Raw genomic sequence first — 20699 nt, forward strand, 5'->3', positions numbered from 1 at the left:
TATGGACTTTTATAGTGGGAGAGAGTTTAAAGAGGGAGTCATGCCAGTGATTTTTCTTGTTGTGGTGTGCGAAGCAAAAGGTTGCGGTTGCCGGAACTTGAAGATGAACAGACAAGAGTGGTGTTGGACGTTAAAGACAGCGGTGGAGAGTGTGACGGTGGCGATAGTGGCAATTATACTTTATGTGTAATCAAAATCAAAATCAAAACTATTGATCAACTGTATTATACAAATTATTATCATTATTATTATCAATTATCATTATCATTATCAATATATTAAAAAAACCAACTAAATAAATAGTACATACCCCATTCAATACTTGCCACGTGACAATCATTTTTTTTTTCATTTATCTACCTTCTATCAGAACAACAAAACCTATATATCAAAAAACCAACTCAATGAATAGTACATACCCCAATCAATACTTGCCACGTGACAATCATTTTTTTCATTTATTCACCTTCTATCATAATCACAAAACGAAAACATGATATGTTTTTTTAATACTTTTAATATTATACTAATAATTATTTTCTTTACTTTTTAAGTTGAACAAGTTTGGTGTCAACCAGTACTGATATCGAAAATACCGGTGCGGTCCAGTTCATTATCGATACATGAAGGTAAAAATCGGTACTAGCCTGGTACAAAAAACACCAAAAGTTGGTACCGAATTTATTTTGAAAATCTTTTAGTTTGGGAAATTCGATACTGCTACCCGGTACCATTTGCTCATCCCTGATCACGGTTACCGTACGAACAACAATGGTATAGTAAAACTTTTTTTTGTTATTGATTTTCTTCAACTATTAATGATTTCTATTTTTTTAGTTTCAGGGGCAAGAATGAGCTCGGTGCCAACCGATACCGAATCGGTACTGGTACCAAAATTAACGGTTACGGTACTGGCATATGAAGGTAAAAACCGGTAGCGAACCGGTACCAGGAACACCAAAATTCAGTACCGAATTAGTACTTAAGATCTTTCGGTTCGGGAAATTCGGTACCGGTACCCAGTACAATTTGCTCATCTCTAACCACGAGTTTCATATGAACAACATCATTACCATACAACTTTTTCGGTTGATTTTTTCGGTTATCTTTTAGTGTTTTTTTCTATATTTTCTTTTTTTATTCTTGTCAGCGGTTCCATACGCAACGCGGTCGTAGTGATTTCAGAACACATGTAAACACAGACTAAATAATAAAAGAAGTTCGCCGCAACTCGGGGATGAAAACACAGTGATTTTTGACAAACCACAGGGATTGAAAACAGTAATTAACTCTACTATAAATTATATATTATACATTCATATAATTTGCAACATATCTGTGCATTATGATTTGTAACATAATGCTTAGTGGGTTGTATCCGCTAAAGACAAATTTGTATTTCATTTAAATACTATAAATAATTTTGCGAGTTAACACGGGGCAACGTGCGTGTGTGGTTAAACGTTTTTACATCGTCTATTTTTTTTCCGTTTGACAGGTTCATCGTAACGCTTGGGTTCTAAATCAACTTAGTTATTTTTTTTTATAATTTTTACGTTTCGGTTTAATTTCTTCCCATTAACAGGCTGCAACTTCAATGTATGACATTGGTGTTCGCCCCTGCCACAACGAGGAGGTGGTTAATACTAGTTTAAGTATATTTTTGATCATCCAATTTTATGTGTCAAGTGTGTATTTCGTATTAACAATGGCATGTTCTCAAATCAAGTTGTTCCGCCAGTTTGGAAAAAGTATTATCTGGGCTGCACAGAGCTGGCCACACAATTACACAAAGATGGGCCGCAGAAACTGGGCAGTAAACAAGAATGATCCAACAGAAGAGAACTAGCTGCCTAAGCCCAAAGGTGATTATATTCTTGTCATAATCAGGCGATACTGGTTATGGTTTTGGTTAATAACCGGTTATTGTTACATTAACCAGTTTTTTTCTTCGGGCGCTACTTTAATGTAACAACCACTTATAATTAAAACAAGAGTTGCAAACGAACATGAAAAAGGCCTTATTTGTGCTCGGTCATTAGGAAATAAATGTGTTAATAAACCATTATAAATGATTTCACGAACACACTTACCGAATGGGATTTTATGTTCTTGTTCACGAACACAAATAAAATTGGGTGAAGGCGGGAAAGGCTAGACTTAGATGGCAGAGGAAGCTTGAACTTGAAACCCTAATCGTAAAACAAAGGTCGATAATATTCGTTGATGTGAATAACGAGGAAGGAAAGGGTAATGGTGTATAAATAAGGTGAGAATAGAGTTTCTTATTTTAATTGTTAGGGTAATAAATAAATAAATAAGAATTAAAGAATATAAAAAAATGTAGATAAAATAGATAAACGTACAAAAAATATTTAATAAACAACAGAAACCGACAAACATGAACAAACATAAATAAATGAATGTTCACAAACACAATTGAATGAACAAAAGTGCTCCTCATGTTTATTGTTTTAACTAAAATGTGGAGTTTAGGTTTGTTCACTTGCTAAACAAACGAAGTTGTTGCTAAACAGTTAATGAATTGTTTGGTGAACTTTGGGTAGCCCTAAATTTAAAGCCATAAATGACTCTTATGAGTTATCATTATAACCCTGCCTAGAGGTGCACAAAATAACCGGTTAATTAACCGTAACCAGTTATTAACCGAAACCGTAACCGGTTAATAACCGATTTAGGAATAACCGGTTCAATAAGTTATTTAACCGTAGGTTAGTAACCGGTTATAAGTGTTTAGTATAATAACCGGTTATTAACCGGTTTTTTTTTAAACCGGGTTTTTAACCGATAGACTGGTTAACCGAAAAAATAACTGAAAAATTCAAAAAAAAAAAAGGCAAAAAAACCGGTTAATAACCGAAAATAACCGGTTAATTAACCGAACCGGTTAAAGTAATTAACCGGACCAGTTAAAAAAATAACCGGTTAAAGTAATAACCGGTTAAAACATTAACCGGTTAAAGTCAAAAAGTCAAATTAACCGGTATAACCGGTTAACCGATTCGGTTATTAAAATTAACCGGTTTGTGCACCTCTAACCCCGCCCAGAATGGAATACGTTGATGGGCTTTAACACATAAACAAATAAGCCCAGAATAGAAAAAAGGGCATAAAAGAAAAGCCCATCGTGAAAGTTACGCGTAGATACATAGTCGGCTGGCTAAACCTCCCTCCACCATAAATAACCCCTTTGCAAATTACCATACGCAAACAACCATTCATTCTCCAGATCTCCTTCCTCTCTCTCTCTCTCTCTCGCCCTTAGGAGAAACCCTTGAGAGATCTATCTATCCATCTGTCCACTCGGGTGGGTTCTTTAGATCCTCAACAGGTCTAATAAACCCAACAATTTCATCACCAGTTTTAGGTTTTTTCCGTTGTTTCGATTCGATCTAAAGGAAAGAAAGATGTCTCGCTGCTATCCGTACCCTCCTCCTGGTTATTGTAGGAACGGAGCTACTGCACATGAGGCCTTGATCGAATCGATTAAGGTTTGTTAAGAGGACACTTTTCAGATCTGTTGTCTTTCTTTCATCAATAGATGAGATGTGTATGTAATATCTGTAATTATTTTCAAGACATGAGGATATGAGTTTTTTCTTTACCAACGATTTCTTAGGATGAAGATTGGATTTGTAAGAATTAATTGTTGGTTAGTATTGGTGGATTATTGTGGTTCAGTTTGTAAGAGGATTTGAATGAATGGATGATTTTAAGGATTTATTGTGGTTTGAGATATATCCAAGTTGGAATTAAGATTTAATAGGTAGTGTACAGTTTGTAGTATTCTGTGAGTGAGATTTCTGTTCATCTGGGATATGATTGATGCTAGCTTTTAGTGAAACCTGCTTCTAGTCATTTGTACAGTGGTGCCGATGAACAACTTTTGTCCTCGTGATGTTTACAAGTGTCGATAATATTACCCTGATCATACAGGCTCTATGGGTTGTGTTAGATGTTATGGTTTGTACGGCTGAGATACTGACATAGAAAGTAAGAAAGAAATTGATGTGGCAGAGCACACAATTGACATAGGCATCCAACACATTTGACTTTTTTGGTCTTCTATACGGCATCTATGACGATGAGGCGAGGTGTGGTTATAGGAGCACTTGTTTAGGATTGAGAATTCGGCGCCGTTTGGAAATGAGGTTATGTCTGTAGGAGAAATTTTGGGGTTTAAGAACATGTAAGAGTGAATGATGATGCGGAACAAGCATGATGGTAGAGCTCTAGGTGATGAATGCTAGTTATATATATATATAGAGGTGTGGTTACTCGTGGTTTAGAACAGGCAGGATGATAAGAGTTCTGGGAGATAGTGTTAGGAATGAATTCAATGCTTTGATGAATGCAGTAGTTTAAGAAGAAATCGAATGTACTTATTGTTTGGCTTTCAATAACCAATAGCTTTGCTATTTGTGGACATACTGGGTACGGTTGTTGTTAGGCATTCAATAGTATACAACACTTGATTGTAGCTCTTTCTGTTTTGTGGTATCTTGGTTTAAACACCTTTAAAGCTATCTACCAAAGGACCCTTTGTCTTTATGATACATAATTAGCAATTACTCATATAATAACTTTCACAAATTAACATGAAAGATTTACAGTTATTTGACAGTTGACACTTCAGTTCTATTGTTCATATGCCATATGACTCCCATGTGTGGTTCTTGTTCTGTTGCTGAATTAGTGTCTTAAGTTTAAAAATAGGTTTTCGGTCGGTAACAGTCAAATACCTTTGCTTGCATTTTGATCCAGAACTTTCTGAACATGAAAATTTTGAACTATGCTACTAATGTTTGCAAATTTTTAATCAAAACTTAGCAGCGTTTTAAATGAGAACTCTTCTTCTGTCTTGTTAGTGATTGTGATTGTTAGTCAGTCAATCGTTTTAGGTGTCATGTCTTGTGTAGAACTGCATGTGATAAAGGGTTGTATGTTCTAGGATCGTACACCACCTTACATGATTGGCAATAGCTGTGTGATGATGCTATTATGGTTTGTTGATATCCTATGTTACTGTTGGATCTGAATTATATTAAAGCTCCAGAAGGAAACCGATAAGGCCAAGGCCGAAAGGAGGAAAGAAAAGAGAGCAAAGAAAGAAAAGAAGGAGAAAAAGAAAGAGGAAAAGGAAAAACGAAAGAACGATGAGAAATCCAAATCACACAAGAATCACCAAAGTCAGGATCCTCATAAGTCGTTACCGAAAGAAGCCCAACTCAAGGGAACAAAGCCCAATACTGAAGTGTTGGAGAAGAGTGATTTGACTCAAGAACACGGTCAACCCATCAAACCATGCTACTCTTCTGATTGCACACAAAATAGTAACAAAAGACGACGAGATGATGATAATGATGATGGTTTACTACCTGATGACTCCAATAGTCATGGTTGGTTTCATTTTTTTAATAAGAGTAAACTGCCATTTTGGTCCCTGTGGTTTGGTCACTTTTGCCACTTTAGTTCAAAACTCAAAACTTTTTGCATCTAGGTCCCTGTGGTTTCAGTTTTATTGCCATTTTGGTCTAAAAATGAAATCATGTCATATTTGTCTTATAAAATCCTTCAAATTTTGTCATTTTCTGCAGGGGCAAAATGATTATTTCTTTTTATAAATAAATACCATATTTTATAAGACAAATATAACCTGATTTGCGTATGAGGAAAATGACAAAATTGCAGGATTTTATAAGATAACTATGATCTGATTTCATTTTTGGACCAAAATGGCAATAAAACTGAAACCACAGGGACCCAAATGCAAAAAATTTGAGTTTTGGACTAAAGTGGCAAAAGTGAACAAACCACAAGGATCAAAATGGCAGTTTACTCTTTTAATAATATTGTATAATTGTTATAGCAGATGCTAATCTTGCAAGGTTCTTTGATACTAATCAGGGAAACAAATCAAGATTCGGTTACTAAAGAAGCACAAAGGATCTGATTCCATCAAGTCTGTTGAAGATGCAAGATCGAAAACTGTTCCTTTTGTGCCGTCTTCCAACTTGGACAGAACCCTACTTGTTTCAAGCAATCGAAATAATGGTGTTCCTGCAACGTCTGGAAGAGACAACCATGCGGTACACGGGATTCCTTTGACCCAAACAAAGTCAAACACACGTATCGAAAGAACAACAGAGCGCAATCAAAACGGGCTTCATCCTGTTAGAGAGCAGTCTGCTTCAGGTTCTACTGCAAAACCGATTCTTCCATCCGTGTCAAGAAAGAGCAATGTGGAAGTGTTAAAATCTAGTAGACAACAACAGCAGCCGCAACTACAGCAACAAATTGCTAGTTTTGCCAGACCCGTTGTGCCTCAAAGTCAATTGAAACATGAGATACCAAGTTCATCTGTTGTTTCAAGAAACATTAGTGTGCGACCGCAAGGGCTTAACGCAGGTAGGCAACAGCAGGGTCCAAGTGCTTTGAAGCCTGGGATACCTGGCCCAGTTTTAAACCACCTAAGCCCAATAACTACAGGAAAAAGGCCCATTAGTGAAATTACAAATCCTAGTAGCAGCGGTCCCGCAAAGCTCGAAAAGAAAAAGGAGCTAAAGAAAGCGGGCCCTACACGAGCCGAGAAAAAGATGATGAAAAAGCACGCCAAGTATGAAAAGCTGATAGGAAGCTGGGTCCCTCCGGTTTTCCAAGCCATACTACCTGAAGTTGGTGGTGAAGATGAGGACTGGCTTTCTAGAAGGACGAAACCTGCGAATTCATCGATCTCCAGGGGTGAAGTAGAGACGTGTGGGGAAGTGCCATCGACATTGTGGCAGCCTCGTGCGCGGTTCTTGGCTGAAGCGGATATACATGCTTTGCCGTATACTATTCCTTTCTAATGTGCTAGCGTCAAGATGTGTATAGTTTTTTGAGTTGGTAGGCGAAAAGATGAAAAGAAAAAAGAGTAGATTTTTTTTTTTAAATTTGTTGAAGGAGGAAGACATATATAATAGACCAATGTGTTCCCTCTTGAAAAAAAAAAAAGAAAAATTAGAAAAGGTGGTGTAATTTTGGTATACATTTGGGATGTAGAACTGTTTTCAAGTGTATGACAACCGGTATTGACATTATCTGTCTAGATTAATTGATTATTGTAACATTGTTCAGGTGGTAATTTACATATGTTAATAGTAGCATGGGCGAAGCTTTTAAGGGGCGGGAGGGGGAGGCCGACCCCCCAAACTTTTCGCTCAGTAGTGGAGAGTATGTAGTTTTCGTATAGGAATTTTCGGGTATATACGTTTTCGACCCCCCGGCTTTTATAGAAATTTTTAGGTCCGGTGACTTCCGCCCCCTCCGGTCGGAAATCTCAAGCTTCACCACTAAATAGTAGTAGATGGTAGTCGACTGATTTTGAGAAAAACTTAAAAAGATTATTTAGTTTTCTAAAGTGATGATATTTCGTTACAGGATATTCAGTAAAGTTTTTAAAGTGTTTCGAGACGAATCAGTGACTGCACTGTTTCTGTATGCACCTGGAGCTATGCAGCGTACTATTGTGCGATAAAAACGTGACATTACACTCATCGCCATTCGCCAGTCACTTATAACGTGACATTACGCCCATTGCCACAGTCTGGCGATAAAAACATGACACTCACTGCCCATGGTCACAAGACAAGCACTCCGCTTTATTTTTTCATTGCTGAGAAAGTAATTACCATGACCATCTCTCAATGAACATTTTAACTTCTGTCTTAAAAAAGATTTCAACATAGTGAATTGGTGGAAGGAAGAGGTACGAAAATGCTAGTTGATGACCAAGTTGCAATAGGTAGATTTTAAAGAGAGGGTGAAACATATTTCAAGTTGGCATTAGACGCAATACACAAACGGTCATGGTTTTCTAATCCCTCATCGCGATCAACTGTACTATCTTAAGTCTTAGGGTGCACGGGGCACTTCGGTGACCCCATACGGGGACTTCAAATGCCGTGCGGGTACACCGCCACCATCCAAACTTTACCGCGCGGGGACTTCATAGCTCAGTGTGTGCTCACCGATTGAGAGAGAGGAGAGAGAGAGAGGGGGTGATTGGTTGTTAATGTGGGTCCACCCTTTTTCCACCAATCATATTTTTCTTCTTCTTTTTTTTATAAAAAAAATAATTGTGTGAGTGGAGTGATGCCAACGTTTGAGTGCAAAATTAGGACTTAAGAGGGGAGTTGACGTGGCGCGTGCTGATTGGGTGTGTGTAAGAGAGGTCACTCCCCCCTTAGAGGAGTGCCCCCCACACCCTTAACTAATGGTCTCGACCACCTACCACAGATCCACAACTAAGGAATTATAGACATGAACTCATTTAGAAGGTTTTGGTTTAACATAAGCTAGATTGTGTTTTATTCATGGAAAAATTACAAGTTTTGTCCTTTATCTTTATACTCTTTTACAGATGGTGTTCTTTTCAACGAATTTTGACAGGTTTTGCCCTATATAGGGAATTTTGTTACACGTTTTGTCTTTTAACCCTAACTCAGTTAGATTTTCTTGTTAAATCTGGTTACCCAGGGGTGTTTTAGTTTTTTTACTCTTTAATTAATATTATTTTTAAAAAATAAAACAAAGCAAAACATTTTTAAAATTATTATATATATAGCGTCTTTTTCTCTCTCTTTACACACACACTCTCTCTACCACACTCTCTCTCACACATCTTCAGATCCTACCACCCCACCACCCCCACCCCCTCTCACCACCATTAACCACCGACCATCGCCACCATCAACCCACCACCACCATAAAGAGGGGTGAACCGAAGCGGATCTGAACCGTAAAGAGTGAAATAAGAGCTCGTGGAGTCAATCAAGCTCTCCATCCACTCATGAGTATCAAACTCGCCTACAGATCCAGACGCCGCTACAAAATCCGCAAACCTGAACCCTGGCTGGTGGTGGTGATGATTCTCTAAACTGGGAAACTGAAATCCAGCCGCCTCTTCACCTCCGGCAACATCCACCGCTCCTCCGTCAAACGGATCGGAAACTTGGAAAAAGGGGGGGGGGAAATCGAAACGGCGGCGGTGTGTTGTTACATCAGTGGGGGATAGTGACGAAGAGTGAGTATAATGGAGGAAAGGAAAGCAAAAGGAGAAGGTGAAACGCTATATGTAGAAGGGGGTTCTGGGTAATTGTGTGTTTGTGTTTATTTTAATCATCCTTATATTATTTATCATCAGCTATATGTAGAAGGGGGTTCTGGGTAATTGGGGGAGAGTAAAGAATTACAAAAAAGGAGAACCGAGCTTTTCGGTGGTGGTTAGGTGGAGTTGGGTGGTGATATGGTGGTTGCAGGTGGTGGTGTCAGGAGGAAGAAGAGGTTGAGGGGTGGGGGTGGGCCTTTATACATACATACATAAATTTATGTATATATTTATACATATTTACAAAAATTGTCCTTTATATGTATAATGACTAAACTACCCTCCTGTGATTTGCACGTGACCAGATTTAACAATAATATCTAACTAGGTTAGGGTTAAAGGACAAAACGTGTAACAAAATTCCCTACAAAGAGCAAAACCTGTCAAAATTCGTTGAAAAAGACACCGTCTGTAAAAGGGTATAAAGATAAAGTACAAAACTTGTAATTTTTTCTTTATTAATTATGAAAAGGTTATATGCTGCAACTGTACTTTATTTATCATAAAGATAAAGATTACATTTTTTTTTTCGAATTTAAATGGTTGTACCTTCACTTAATTGTGTGTTTTATGTTTTGTTTTTATAATTATATTACTACCTCCGTCCCATTAAAAATGTCCTATTTTGAATTTTCAAAGTCTTTATTTATAAACTTTGACTTTAATTATATATTTTTTGTGTTATATAAAACTTGATGAAAATTAACCCGATAAAAACACTCGTAAAACATACTCAAATCATATAACTTTCTATCCTTTATTTGGATTTGTAGCAACTAAAAGTAATATTTAACGAATAAAAAAAACGATAAAATAGTTTTGATTTTTATCAATAAATTATTTAACAAATTACATGAAACAATCAAGTATGACTATTTATATGATATAAGATAAGATAAAAGTTTAATAGGATTAGGATATAATAGGAAGTTTATTTGGGTAGAAGCCTAGAAAGTAATCTTGATCATCCATTTATTTAATCAAGTGCTAAGATTAAATGAGTGTAAATGAAGGAAAAAAAAAAAGAGGCGCGTGAGTTTGTTTAGAGGTATTCTAGTCAATTCAAGGCAATAATTTCTCTCTCCTCCAATTCCCCCCAATTTTTAAACGTTAATAACTCTTTCATACGACATTATTTTTTTTATAAAAATTGCACCAAAAAAACGAGCGTTTTTTATCTTTAAAACGAGTATACTATTGCTATATTTTCAAAAAAAAAAAAAATTCGAAAACCCAGTTGCGTAAAACGCAACAGAAAAAACCCAGTTGCGTAAAACGCAATGAAAAAAAACCTAAAAAATGACATTTTTGTAAAACGCAGTGCACCAAAAACACAAAGAAATGTCTTATTTGTAAAACGCAATGGCCAGAAAACACAAATAAATGTCTTATTTCTAAAACGCAATAGCCTAAAAACACAAAAGAAAGTGTACTTTCTAAAACCCCAATGGACTGAAAACACATAAAAATGTGTTTTACCTAAAACGCAATGCACAAAAAACACAAACAAATGTCTTATTTCTAAAATGCAATGGCCAGAAAACACTTAAAATGTCTGTTTTCTAAAACGCGATGGACTGAAAACACATAAAAATGTGTTTTACCTAAAACGCAATGCACCAAAAACGCAAAGAAATGTCTTATTTATTAAACGCAATGGCCAGAAAACACTTAAAAATATTTCATTTCTAAAACGCAATGGCCTAAAAAAACAAAAGAAAGTGTTCTCTCTAAAACACAATGGACTGAAAACACCTAAAAAGGTGTTTTACCTAAAACGCAATGACTAAAAACACTTAAAAAAATGTGTTTTTTTCTAAAACGCAATGGCCAGAAAACACATAAAACTCTCTTATTTCTAAAACGCAATGGACACATAAAACTGTCTGTGAACTGTCTGAACCAGAGAGTAGCCAAGGGCTAGCCAAGGGCTCTGCCACTTGGATCCCCCGCTAGGGGCTGCCGCCACTTGGACCCTGCTACCAGGGGCGCTGCCCCCGGACCCCCGCCAAGATCGTAAAACACAATGACTAAATCAAAAACCTAGATCGTAAAAATGAAATTAAAGAATTTCTTACATGGATTGAAGCCAATTTCTTCAAAGATTGACGAAATTTGAATGATAGAAACACTTATCAGAGATCGAATCGAACGTTTCGAGTGATTATCTTCAAAATCACGGGAAAAACGAGATTTTGAATGAAATTAAACTGGGTTTTCTTCAAAACAAGCTGAAGAACACGTTGATCGGGTGTTTGAATCATTGATTGGTGATGAAAATCGCACCATAATGTAGTGATTATTGAGATAGGAAGTGAAGAAATGGTAGAAGATGGTGGGTTTTGATGTTATTGGGAAGAAGAAGGAAGAAAAAGAGGATAAGATTGACTAAAATACCTTCCTCTTTATTTTAAATTTTGCCACATGTCATAATCTTATTGCTTCCTATCCTTCCTAACCAAAATAAACTTTCTATTTGATCTTCACCCAAGTTTAGTAACCAAAAAGTTTAAATGAGTGATTAAAGTCTAAAATAAAAAATAGAGTTAACTGCTCGGATGGTTCATTTGGTTTGCCATTTTTTCACATTTAGTCCTTAACTTTTTAAATCTGCATGTATGCTCACGTGTTAGTTAACTAGTCCCCGGAGTGGATGGACGTTAGTTTGTTCAGTTAAGTTGGTGTAAAATGACTAAACTACCCTTATCCTTAAAATATAACTTTTAAAATATTAAATATATCTAAACTCACCTTTTTTTTATTTGAATATAATATTAAAACCTTACCCCAACCACCCCACACCATCTTCTTCAATCTTAACCCACCACCACGTTCAATCTCTCCGTCCCTCCACCATCTTCAATCTTCATCATATTTAGGGCATGTTTGGCTAAGCTTTTTGAAATAACTTATTGACTTATTGGCTTTTTGAAAATTATAAGCTCCAAAATAATGTTTGACAATGAGGGCGTATGTGAGGGGAAAAAGCCAATAAATCAATAAGTCACTGCATACTGACTTTTCCAAAATGCCAATAAGTCAATAAGTTGTTTCAAAAAGCTTAGCCTAGCCAAACATGCCCTTAGCATGTCGATCTCCATCGAAACTTCTGTTGGTATTCTAACAACACAAAAGGACCTGCCACCGTCGTACCTCTAGCCCCCTTTGAACGCCAGAAGGACCCACCACCATCGAACCTCATGCCCCCTGATTCATTTCGACACCGGAAAAATCATGTCTCAGGTTGCTCCATCTCAGATGGGTTTTAAATGCATTACCCGATTTCAAAATTGCAATACCCAGTCGTCTTAGATGATGCTAAATATTTTTTTAATTATAACTTGATGGTGAATCAATTTTTGTTTTAATTAGAATTTGACGGCGAATCAACTTGCAACACCTAATGCTTCAGATTTGTCTCAAATGATGCGCTATGCGCCGAACCACCTTTTGTTTTAGTTAGAAATTGATGGTGAATTTTTCTTTTAATTTGAACTTTGATGGTAAATCAAGAAAATGATTGAACAGAGATGGAATTGAGCGTGTTAGTGGTTTGGTTTTGATCGGTAGCTTAGAAGAGAGGGGGGATATCATGTAGTGACGAAGCTTGAGATTTCCGACCGGGGGTCGAAAATGTATATGTCCAAAAATTTCTATAAAACCGGGGATTGGGGGGGGGGGGGTTAAAAACGTATATACAAAAAAATTTCTATACGAAAACAACATACTCTCCGCTACTGAGCGAAAAGTTCAGGGGGTCAGTCGCCCCCTCATGCCCCCACTATGTTGCGCCATTGGGAACATGGTCGGCAGTTGTGGTGGTGTAGCAGATGTGGCGGGCGATGACAATTGCCGGTGTAGGTGGGCAGAGGGAGAGAAAGAGTGGACGTGATGGGATTTCTTTGGATGAAAATGGCAAAAAACCCAAAAGTGAAGGACTATATTGTACAAAAAAGTTGTTTTGGATGAAAATGACAAACATGCCCAAACCTCAGGGACAATTTTGACAATTTACTCTTTTAAAATAGATAATAGGGTTAGTCCTCGGGTCTAGTTTTTCAATTTAGTCGGTTTCTTCCTTCATTACTTTGGTCCAAGCTTGAAAACTATATAAACAATTTTTTTAAAAGAACTAATATTTTCTAAGTTGTATTTATCGCCATTAAAAACGGAAAAAGACCAACTATGGCGGAAAGTTGTTTGGGCCATACACCATAATGCAAGAGCATGGACGACCGTTCCAGGAAAGGTTTCTATATCTGGGCCATGGAAACAAATTATTAGCATTCGGGAATCATTGCTAAGAGTAGGTGTGGACTTGAATAAAGCGGTCTCGGCCGTGATTGCTGATGGTTTCGCAACCTCCTTTTGGCTTGATTGTTGGCTTGGTTCTGAACCCTTATTTGCTGCTCTGCCAAATCTTTTTTCAAGCTCGAAAAACAGAAAATGTGCATGGTAAGGGACCGAGTTGAAGCTGGAAGTTATGGGCCGGTATTAACGTGGGATTGGGTCAGGCCGATTATTGGGGGTGTCGAACAGTTGGAGCTGCAAATTCTGTTAGCTATTTTTAATGCAGTTACGGTTGGATCGGGCTGCGATAAATTCATTTGGAACTACAAAGAATCGGGCGTTTTCCAAGTTGCAAGTATAAAAAAGATGCTCAGCTCCTTTAACAGAGATCGTCCGAACCGTTTGTTTATTTGGAATAGCTGGGTTCCCAAGAAAGTGGGGATTGTATCGTGGAGAGCGGAAAAATAACAGTTACCGACGAGATGTGCTTTAGCAAGGAGGAGGATAAACGTTGCAGATTTGTTATGTATGTTTTGCAGGGAACATGAGGAAACCGAAGAACACTTATTTGTATCATGTCATTTCGTGCAGATCATTTGGCAAAACATTGCAATGTGGTGTAAACTCCCACCCATTATTGCTTTTGACCTCAATGATATTCTGGAAATGCATGGTTTCAGTCGGGATCAAGGAAGAAGAAAAGGGCCTTAAACGTCATTTTTCTTGTTACGGTTTGGTGCATCTGGAAAGCGCGCAACGAAGCTCTTTCGTGCAGATCATTTGGCAAAACATTGCAATGTGGTGTAAACTCCCACCCATTATTGCTTTTGACCTCAATGATATTCTGGAAATGCATGGTTTCAGTCGGGATCAAGGAAGAAGAAAAAGGCCTTAAACGCCATTTTTCTAGTTATGGTTTGGTGCATCTGGAAAGCGCGCAACGAAGCTCTTTCGTGCAGATCATTTGGCAAAACATTGCAATGTGGTGTAAATTCCCACCCATTATTGCTTTTGACCTCAATGATATTCTGGAAATGCATGGTTTCAGTCGGGATCAAGGAAGAAGAAAAAGGCCTTAAACGCCATTTTTCTTATTACGGTTTGGTGCATCTGGAAAGCGCGCAGCTAAGCTCTTTCGTGCAGATCATTTGGCAAAACATTGCAATGTGGTGTAAACTCCCACCCATTATTGCTTTTGACCTCAATGATATTCTGGAAATTTATGGTTTCAGGAAGAAGAAAAAGGCCTTAAACACCATTTTTCTTGTTACGGTTTGGTGCATCTGGAAAGCGCGCAACGAAGCTCTGTTCAGAAGTACTCAACCATCGGTTACCAAAGTCTTGGAGGAAGTCAAAGCTCTAGCTTTCCCGTGGGTCAAAAATCGGTCGAAAGAAAATCAATGACATGGGAGAATTGGAGCAGTTTCAACATATTTGGTTAATCATCCGATATGGTGTAATAGTTATGACTATAGATTTGGGATTGGATCTTTGTAAGTTTGGTGACTAGCGTCTTGCTAGTATTTATTAATAGAATTTTATGTCGGCCGTTAAAAAAAAAAATAACTTTTACTTGGAACTCTGCCATTTCTTTACTTTTTGCTTGGAACCCAAAAAATTCCTTTCATTAATTGGATGTTCAACCATCATGGTATTAATGGCTTTAATGACTCCATTCTCATTTTAAGACAATGGACCGATATATCAATGTGTGGCTTTTTTTTTTTTTTTTTTTTTTTTTTTTTTTTTTTTTTTTAACATAAAGGGAGGCCATTTATTAATTCATAAGCTTCCTCTAGCCAGAAGTTAGGCTAAGGGTGTGGATCCCTTCCCCAAACTCCACATCACCTTCATAGTGTTGCTATGATCACACAATAAGTTGCTTTTTTTTTGTTTCTTTTGAGTCTTTGGTTCGTCTGTGTATTTGAGAACTCTTCTTCTTCTTCTTTTTTTCTTTTTTACTGTGGAGCATGCATGGATGCAGCTCGTTTTGAGCCAAACTCCAACTAGCCCCCATATTGTTTTGGCGGCCAAGCATGACACGGGGGCATGATCTACCTCTTCGGGAACCATTTTAATTTCATTAGCTCAATCTCATCACCGTTTTGTGAGTTGGATTGCATCAGTGTATGACATCTCTCTACTTTCATTTGTATTACGCTCATTCATCGGATCTTCTTCTTCTTTTTAAATTCAAGACTTTCAAGTATCCTATTTTTCTCTCAGAGTTATTTATTTAAGGGTGTTCTTTGCATATGATTGGAAAAATAAAACAAAAGTTTGTACTTTGAAGACGGAATTAAGAAATGTATTATTGTCCTTTACACATAGAATACCCTTGTGGCCTGAATATTTTCACAACACATTTGAGGTTTATCTACAAAAGATTCCCTACATCCCTACAACCATGAGTCCTCATACCTAGTATTACCTCACCCTCCCCACCATCACACCCCATGTTTGGACACTACTCGGATCGATTGTCCGGTCCACTAGTTGGCTACATTTTAAAAATAAAAAGGAAGCTGTTCAACCCATAACCAACCGGCCAATATCCTACCTATGCTTTTTAAGAACACTCATCCAGACCCATTCACAGATACGCAAATCTATAAACGTCAAGTCCGAACAAGTTTAGTTTTATTTATATAAAAAGTCTGACCAACCTTAGCTGTCCCAATTAATTTTTTAAATAGAATATACATCAAAGGATAATATGTTACTAGGTACTGTAAAGGCAAAAATAAATTTAAATGAACACGTTCAAGCATTTCATTTCATATATTCCTACATTTGTGAATGTTACAAACTGAAAACGTTCAAGCATTTCATTTCATTTCATTACAGATTAAAAATGAACACTGAAACATTTCATTACAGATTGAAAATCAGTCATGTGCACCACCAAGAAAAAAAAAACTCAGGCAGTTAACACAGACGAAAGTAAACAACACAAAATAAGAACCCTAATTCAACATTTTAATTCAAACCAGAAACAACAACAGAAGAACAAGATGAAAATAAAGCACCAAATACCAGCCTTTTTCACCACCTTTTTGTTCTCTTATATCCATCCTACAGTAGCATGCATAAAAGCAGCATTTATGTAATAAAACAGTACACAACTACATCAAATCTTCAGAGTCGAAGAAGTCGTCGGAGACTATCCGTAGCTCCAGCGTCGACACCAAAACCTACCGCGGCAGCCTGCGCCTTGCAACCGAGCTTCGGCCGGAGCGAAAAAGTAGGCAAAGGCAAGCTGCTAGGCGGTGGAGAAGGAGTAAACACTACAGAACCTGAAAACTCATCCACATCAGCAGAAACATCACATAATTTGTTAACCGATGAAGAAAAAACCATAGAAACAACATTCTTCGGTAGATCCTTCGGATCCGGTCCAATCATCTCACTAACCGACGATTCCGTTGTATTAATCGCCAGATCTACATCCTCTCGTTTCGAATTCTTCTTCTGATTCTTCGATTTCTTCGGCGTTAACGAATGATCTCGCACTCGGTTTTTCACATTTTTGTTCACTCGAGGCGTCGATAATCGAATATTATTGTTAGAACTACTGTTAATACGATAAATATTCATGTTTTGATGAGTTTTCGGTACCGAAACCGGAAGTGGAAGAAGCGGTGGTTGTTGACGGTGGCGCTGGAGGTTCTGCGGTGGCCGGAAACCTAAAACCGCCGGCGGAAAGGAATGATTGAGAGATGCCGGAGGTGCAGACAATAAACCGGCTCCGGTGAAGTAACTGCCGGAAAGAACAGTCGCTAAAAGCAAATCATCAGACGGATATGAGTATAAAGTACGGTTAGCAACGAAATTTCGGTTGAGATTTCCGATCTGGTGCTTGTAATCACCCGATGTGTTCATCGAAAATGATTCCATTAAGATATTCAAATTAACAGCAAAAGAAGTAACAGAAATAATAACAGATGAGTCTGTGAATGATCTCAAATAAACACGGATCAAACAATCGAAAACTAAAATTGAAATTGATATGATAGAGGTAATATACACGGATCTTATATTAATATATAACTAGTAATAATTATGATTTAAGATACTGATAGGAAATTAGATCATGAGAAAACTGATGGTAGAAAAGGGGATCTGGAGATGAAGAATAGAATACCCAAGAGGGGTTATTTGTCAGTTTTTTTACAACAGGCTGATTGTTGTTGAATGAACTACCGTACGACAACTCAAGGGATCTTTAAATAGTGGAAACCTACAACGGCTACTTCTTTTTTATTTTTATTTTATTTAGTGTCAATTTGGTCTAGTTTTTTTATTAGGTTATTACTAAAAAATTTTTTGAATATGATTTAATGTCACGTTTTTAAGCTATCAAAGTTTTAGGCTATATCCAGTGTGGGACGCCCTACCATGGGCAGACCTACATAGTGGTCAGGGTGGGCGGCCGTACCCCTTAAAAAAAATTTAGTGTATATTTTAAACTAAAAACCCGACCGCACCCTTTGAAAATATGGTTAAACACCTCATCCGCACCCCAGCAAATAATTTGTGGGTCCGCCACTACGCCCTACACATCATCATCTAGGCGTCACTGAAGGGCGCTAATGTCGTCCTCGCCAGCCCAGTAACGGGCGTGAGAGTAAAAAAAAGAAGGGGGTCCACCTTCTTACAACCAATTGGATTTTTTTTTTTGTTTTTTCTCGTTATCTATGTTTTTTTTATCGAAGAGGCTTTAAAGGGACATTATTCCACTGCATGAGTGTTAAGACTGTGCATTACGGGTTCACGCCTTTGCCAGGTGGTTCGCTGGTCAGCGTGAGCCGGCGTGGAACACCGTAGAACGTGGCATGAGGGGGGTTTCTCATGAGGCTGGCCATGGCGTGCAACGATGGTTGTGCATGTGGAGACCACCACCACTCTTTGTATAATAACCTCATATGAGTAAAGAGGTTTGAACACCAAGAGGTTTGAACACCAGAAGATTTCTCTTTTTTCAATCTAAGGTTAACAACCATTGATTTCCACCCATTAGTGAATTCTGGATCACCATATGTATAATAACCTCATATGTGTGTTATTTTTCTTAACCTGACCTATATAATTGTAGTTAGCATAAGAATTTAATAAATAAGTAAAAAAGTCATATTAAGGAATATACTAAAATGATTATAATCTTTTATAATAACTAAACATGATATTGAAAATAATTGATCATGTAAATTCATTATCCAATCTCTTTCTCGTTTTTGAGTTCTTTGTGATGTCATTTTGGCAAATCAAACTTATCCTTTCTTTTTCATAGTGATGAGAAAATAATATGATTTTGGTCCATGAAATTCATTACCAGTATTTATGAGGAAGAACGTGACTTTATGTGATTTTGGACTTTGGTCCATGAAATTGCTGTCACCCCCAAGTGATTAAGTGACGTGTAATTGAAGCAATGTTTCATCTCACTATTTTCTTCTTCAACTAATTCTATTCTATTGTGTTGTGTTCCAGTTTCTTGCTGGCTCTTTATATTCATATATAAAGTGGGATTGCCTTTCAAAAAAAAAATTTTCTATTCTATTGTCTTTCAAAGCTCAAAATTCGCTGCTAAAAACATCATTGAAGTAAACTACAAATAAAAAAAAGTATTATCATTCCAACAAAATCAAACCCTAAATTTTGGAAGATTTTAACATTCAAACAATTAGTGCCAAACTCTACCAAGAATATGTCCACAACAACAAAACCAAACAAGAAGATGTAACATTCTAAATATAGGAAACGAAAGTTACAAAACCCTTATGTCGAATTATCTTGTTGATTTTAAATTAGTTGTATATCATCAGTCTTCACCACCTCCTTTGATGCATAACTATTGGGAGTGATCACACGACAATAACATATCATACATTTTTTTTTTTTGGATGGCTAAACTTGCATGTCATGGGGATTGAACCCATGACCTCCATCTATTTTACACCTTATTTAACTCACCAACACCATTGAGCTATTCTCAATGAATGTACATATCATACATTTGGTTTCAAATCATTAAATAAAACATTATTTCAAATAATCTGTTTATACAAGACCGTTTGTTGTATTCCATTTGATCGAATTCGTAGCTCTTTCTTAATGACATTTATGCATTTATTTATTTATTCAATTTTTCAATCAAATCATCATTTCAGTTGATCATTAGGTTGGAAATAGTGAGTACCATACGTCATACCAGTGCTTTAACTATAATAAACATGCATCTATATATTCGTACTTTAAGAATGTTATTTTTTTTGAAAGGTAAATTTCATTCAACATGTTACTATATATCAAAACCATACAAAAACATCAATAAAATAAAATAGAAACAAATGTTATGAAACCACACACTCAGCAAACAAAAACCGGCCAATATCTGATCAACGATGTGTCGATATAAAAAAATAACAAAACTACAACAAGAGTCTAAAATATCATCCTTCAGTTAGTCGCCCTGGATTTTAGCGACGACCGTTTGACGTCACAATAAAAAAGAAATATGAGAATCTGAATACAAGTCTGGTTGAGATGAAGATATTAAACTGGGCGGCAGCCGTCGCTTCAATCGTGACCGTTGATCAGTCTGAGCCGTTGGAGAAACGATAGCCGTTGATGTAAACCTTACGTCCCTCCTCTAAAGTTAAAGGTGGTAGGAAGGAAAGCAACCAATAAGGAGATCCCAACCATACGTGGCCGGTGACGTACACATACCCTCACGTGGAGGAGATTGCCTTGCCAACACAAACACAATCTCATATTTTGCTTTTTCAGCAGAAAATAAAAGGTGATGTATTCAAGCTTTAGGGTGGCGGGGCACCACGGGGTACACCCTTGGAGTTATTTATTTATACGTGTAGTTCGGCTACAGTCTCGTCAATGAGTTGGCGGTAGAGTGGTAAGAAAGAGATTTGGGTTTCTAAGAGACCAGTGGCGGACCCAGGAATTTTTTCATGGGGGTGCGGAACATTTTTAAAAATTTTAGACCCCTAGGTACATAAGTAAAAAAAATAGGTTCATATCAGGTCGGTTCGGGTCATGTAAAACAAAAGAAATCACGCCATAACGTCTCTACTCATGGTTCATATCACAAACAAATTGATCCATAAGTTCATCGCTCCATAACATAATGTTTCAATTTTAATTTTCAACCCTAGAAATCGTGTGTAATCACCCTAAAAATCATCTAAACAACATAATCACCCTAAAAATCATCTAAATAACC

At 37.1% G+C, this 20699-nt stretch overlaps 2 protein-coding genes across 4 annotated transcripts; one reads left to right on the top strand and one right to left on the bottom strand.

Annotated features, from left to right (window-relative positions):
* Positions 1-3201: 3201 nt before the first annotated feature.
* LOC110897326 (histone-lysine N-methyltransferase, H3 lysine-79 specific) lies at positions 3202-7100 on the top strand. 3 transcript variants are annotated; one of them, XR_004875939.1, is made up of 3 exons: positions 3202-3512; positions 4973-5420; positions 5929-7100. XR_004875939.1 is itself a non-coding variant. In XM_022144084.2 (3 exons), exons 1-3 carry the CDS (start codon positions 3429-3431, stop codon positions 6867-6869), a joined length of 1374 nt encoding a protein of 457 aa, XP_021999776.1. In that variant the 5' UTR covers positions 3210-3428; the 3' UTR covers positions 6870-7100. The 3 variants fall into 3 exon arrangements, 2 of the variants coding, with proteins under 2 accessions (XP_021999776.1, XP_021999777.1); XM_022144084.2 differs by having other exon boundaries at positions 3210-3512; positions 5072-5420; XM_022144085.2 differs by having other exon boundaries at positions 3210-3512; positions 5078-5420.
* Positions 7101-16259: 9159 nt separating this feature from the next.
* On the bottom strand, positions 16260-17649 carry LOC110897327. Its single transcript, XM_022144086.2, has one exon. It carries the CDS (start codon positions 17354-17356, stop codon positions 16598-16600), a length of 759 nt encoding a protein of 252 aa, XP_021999778.1. The 5' UTR covers positions 17357-17649; the 3' UTR covers positions 16260-16597.
* Between the last annotated feature and the right edge of the window lie 3050 nt (positions 17650-20699).

The sequence above is a fragment of the Helianthus annuus genome, chromosome 13 (genome assembly GCF_002127325.2).
Source record: "Helianthus annuus cultivar XRQ/B chromosome 13, HanXRQr2.0-SUNRISE, whole genome shotgun sequence".
In the NCBI taxonomy this organism is placed as follows: Eukaryota; Viridiplantae; Streptophyta; class Magnoliopsida; order Asterales; family Asteraceae; genus Helianthus; species Helianthus annuus.

Coding starts and splice junctions, on each gene's coding strand:
- LOC110897327 (XM_022144086.2), bottom strand. CDS start 17,356: ATGGAATCATTTTCGATGAACACATCGGGTGATTACAAGCACCAGATC.
- LOC110897326 (XM_022144084.2), top strand. CDS start 3,429: ATGTCTCGCTGCTATCCGTACCCTCCTCCTGGTTATTGTAGGAACGGA. Junction 3,513..5,071: donor CCTTGATCGAATCGATTAAG/GTTTGTTAAGAG, acceptor ATTATATTAAAG/CTCCAGAAGGAAACCGATAA. Junction 5,421..5,928: donor TGATGACTCCAATAGTCATG/GTTGGTTTCATT, acceptor GATACTAATCAG/GGAAACAAATCAAGATTCGG.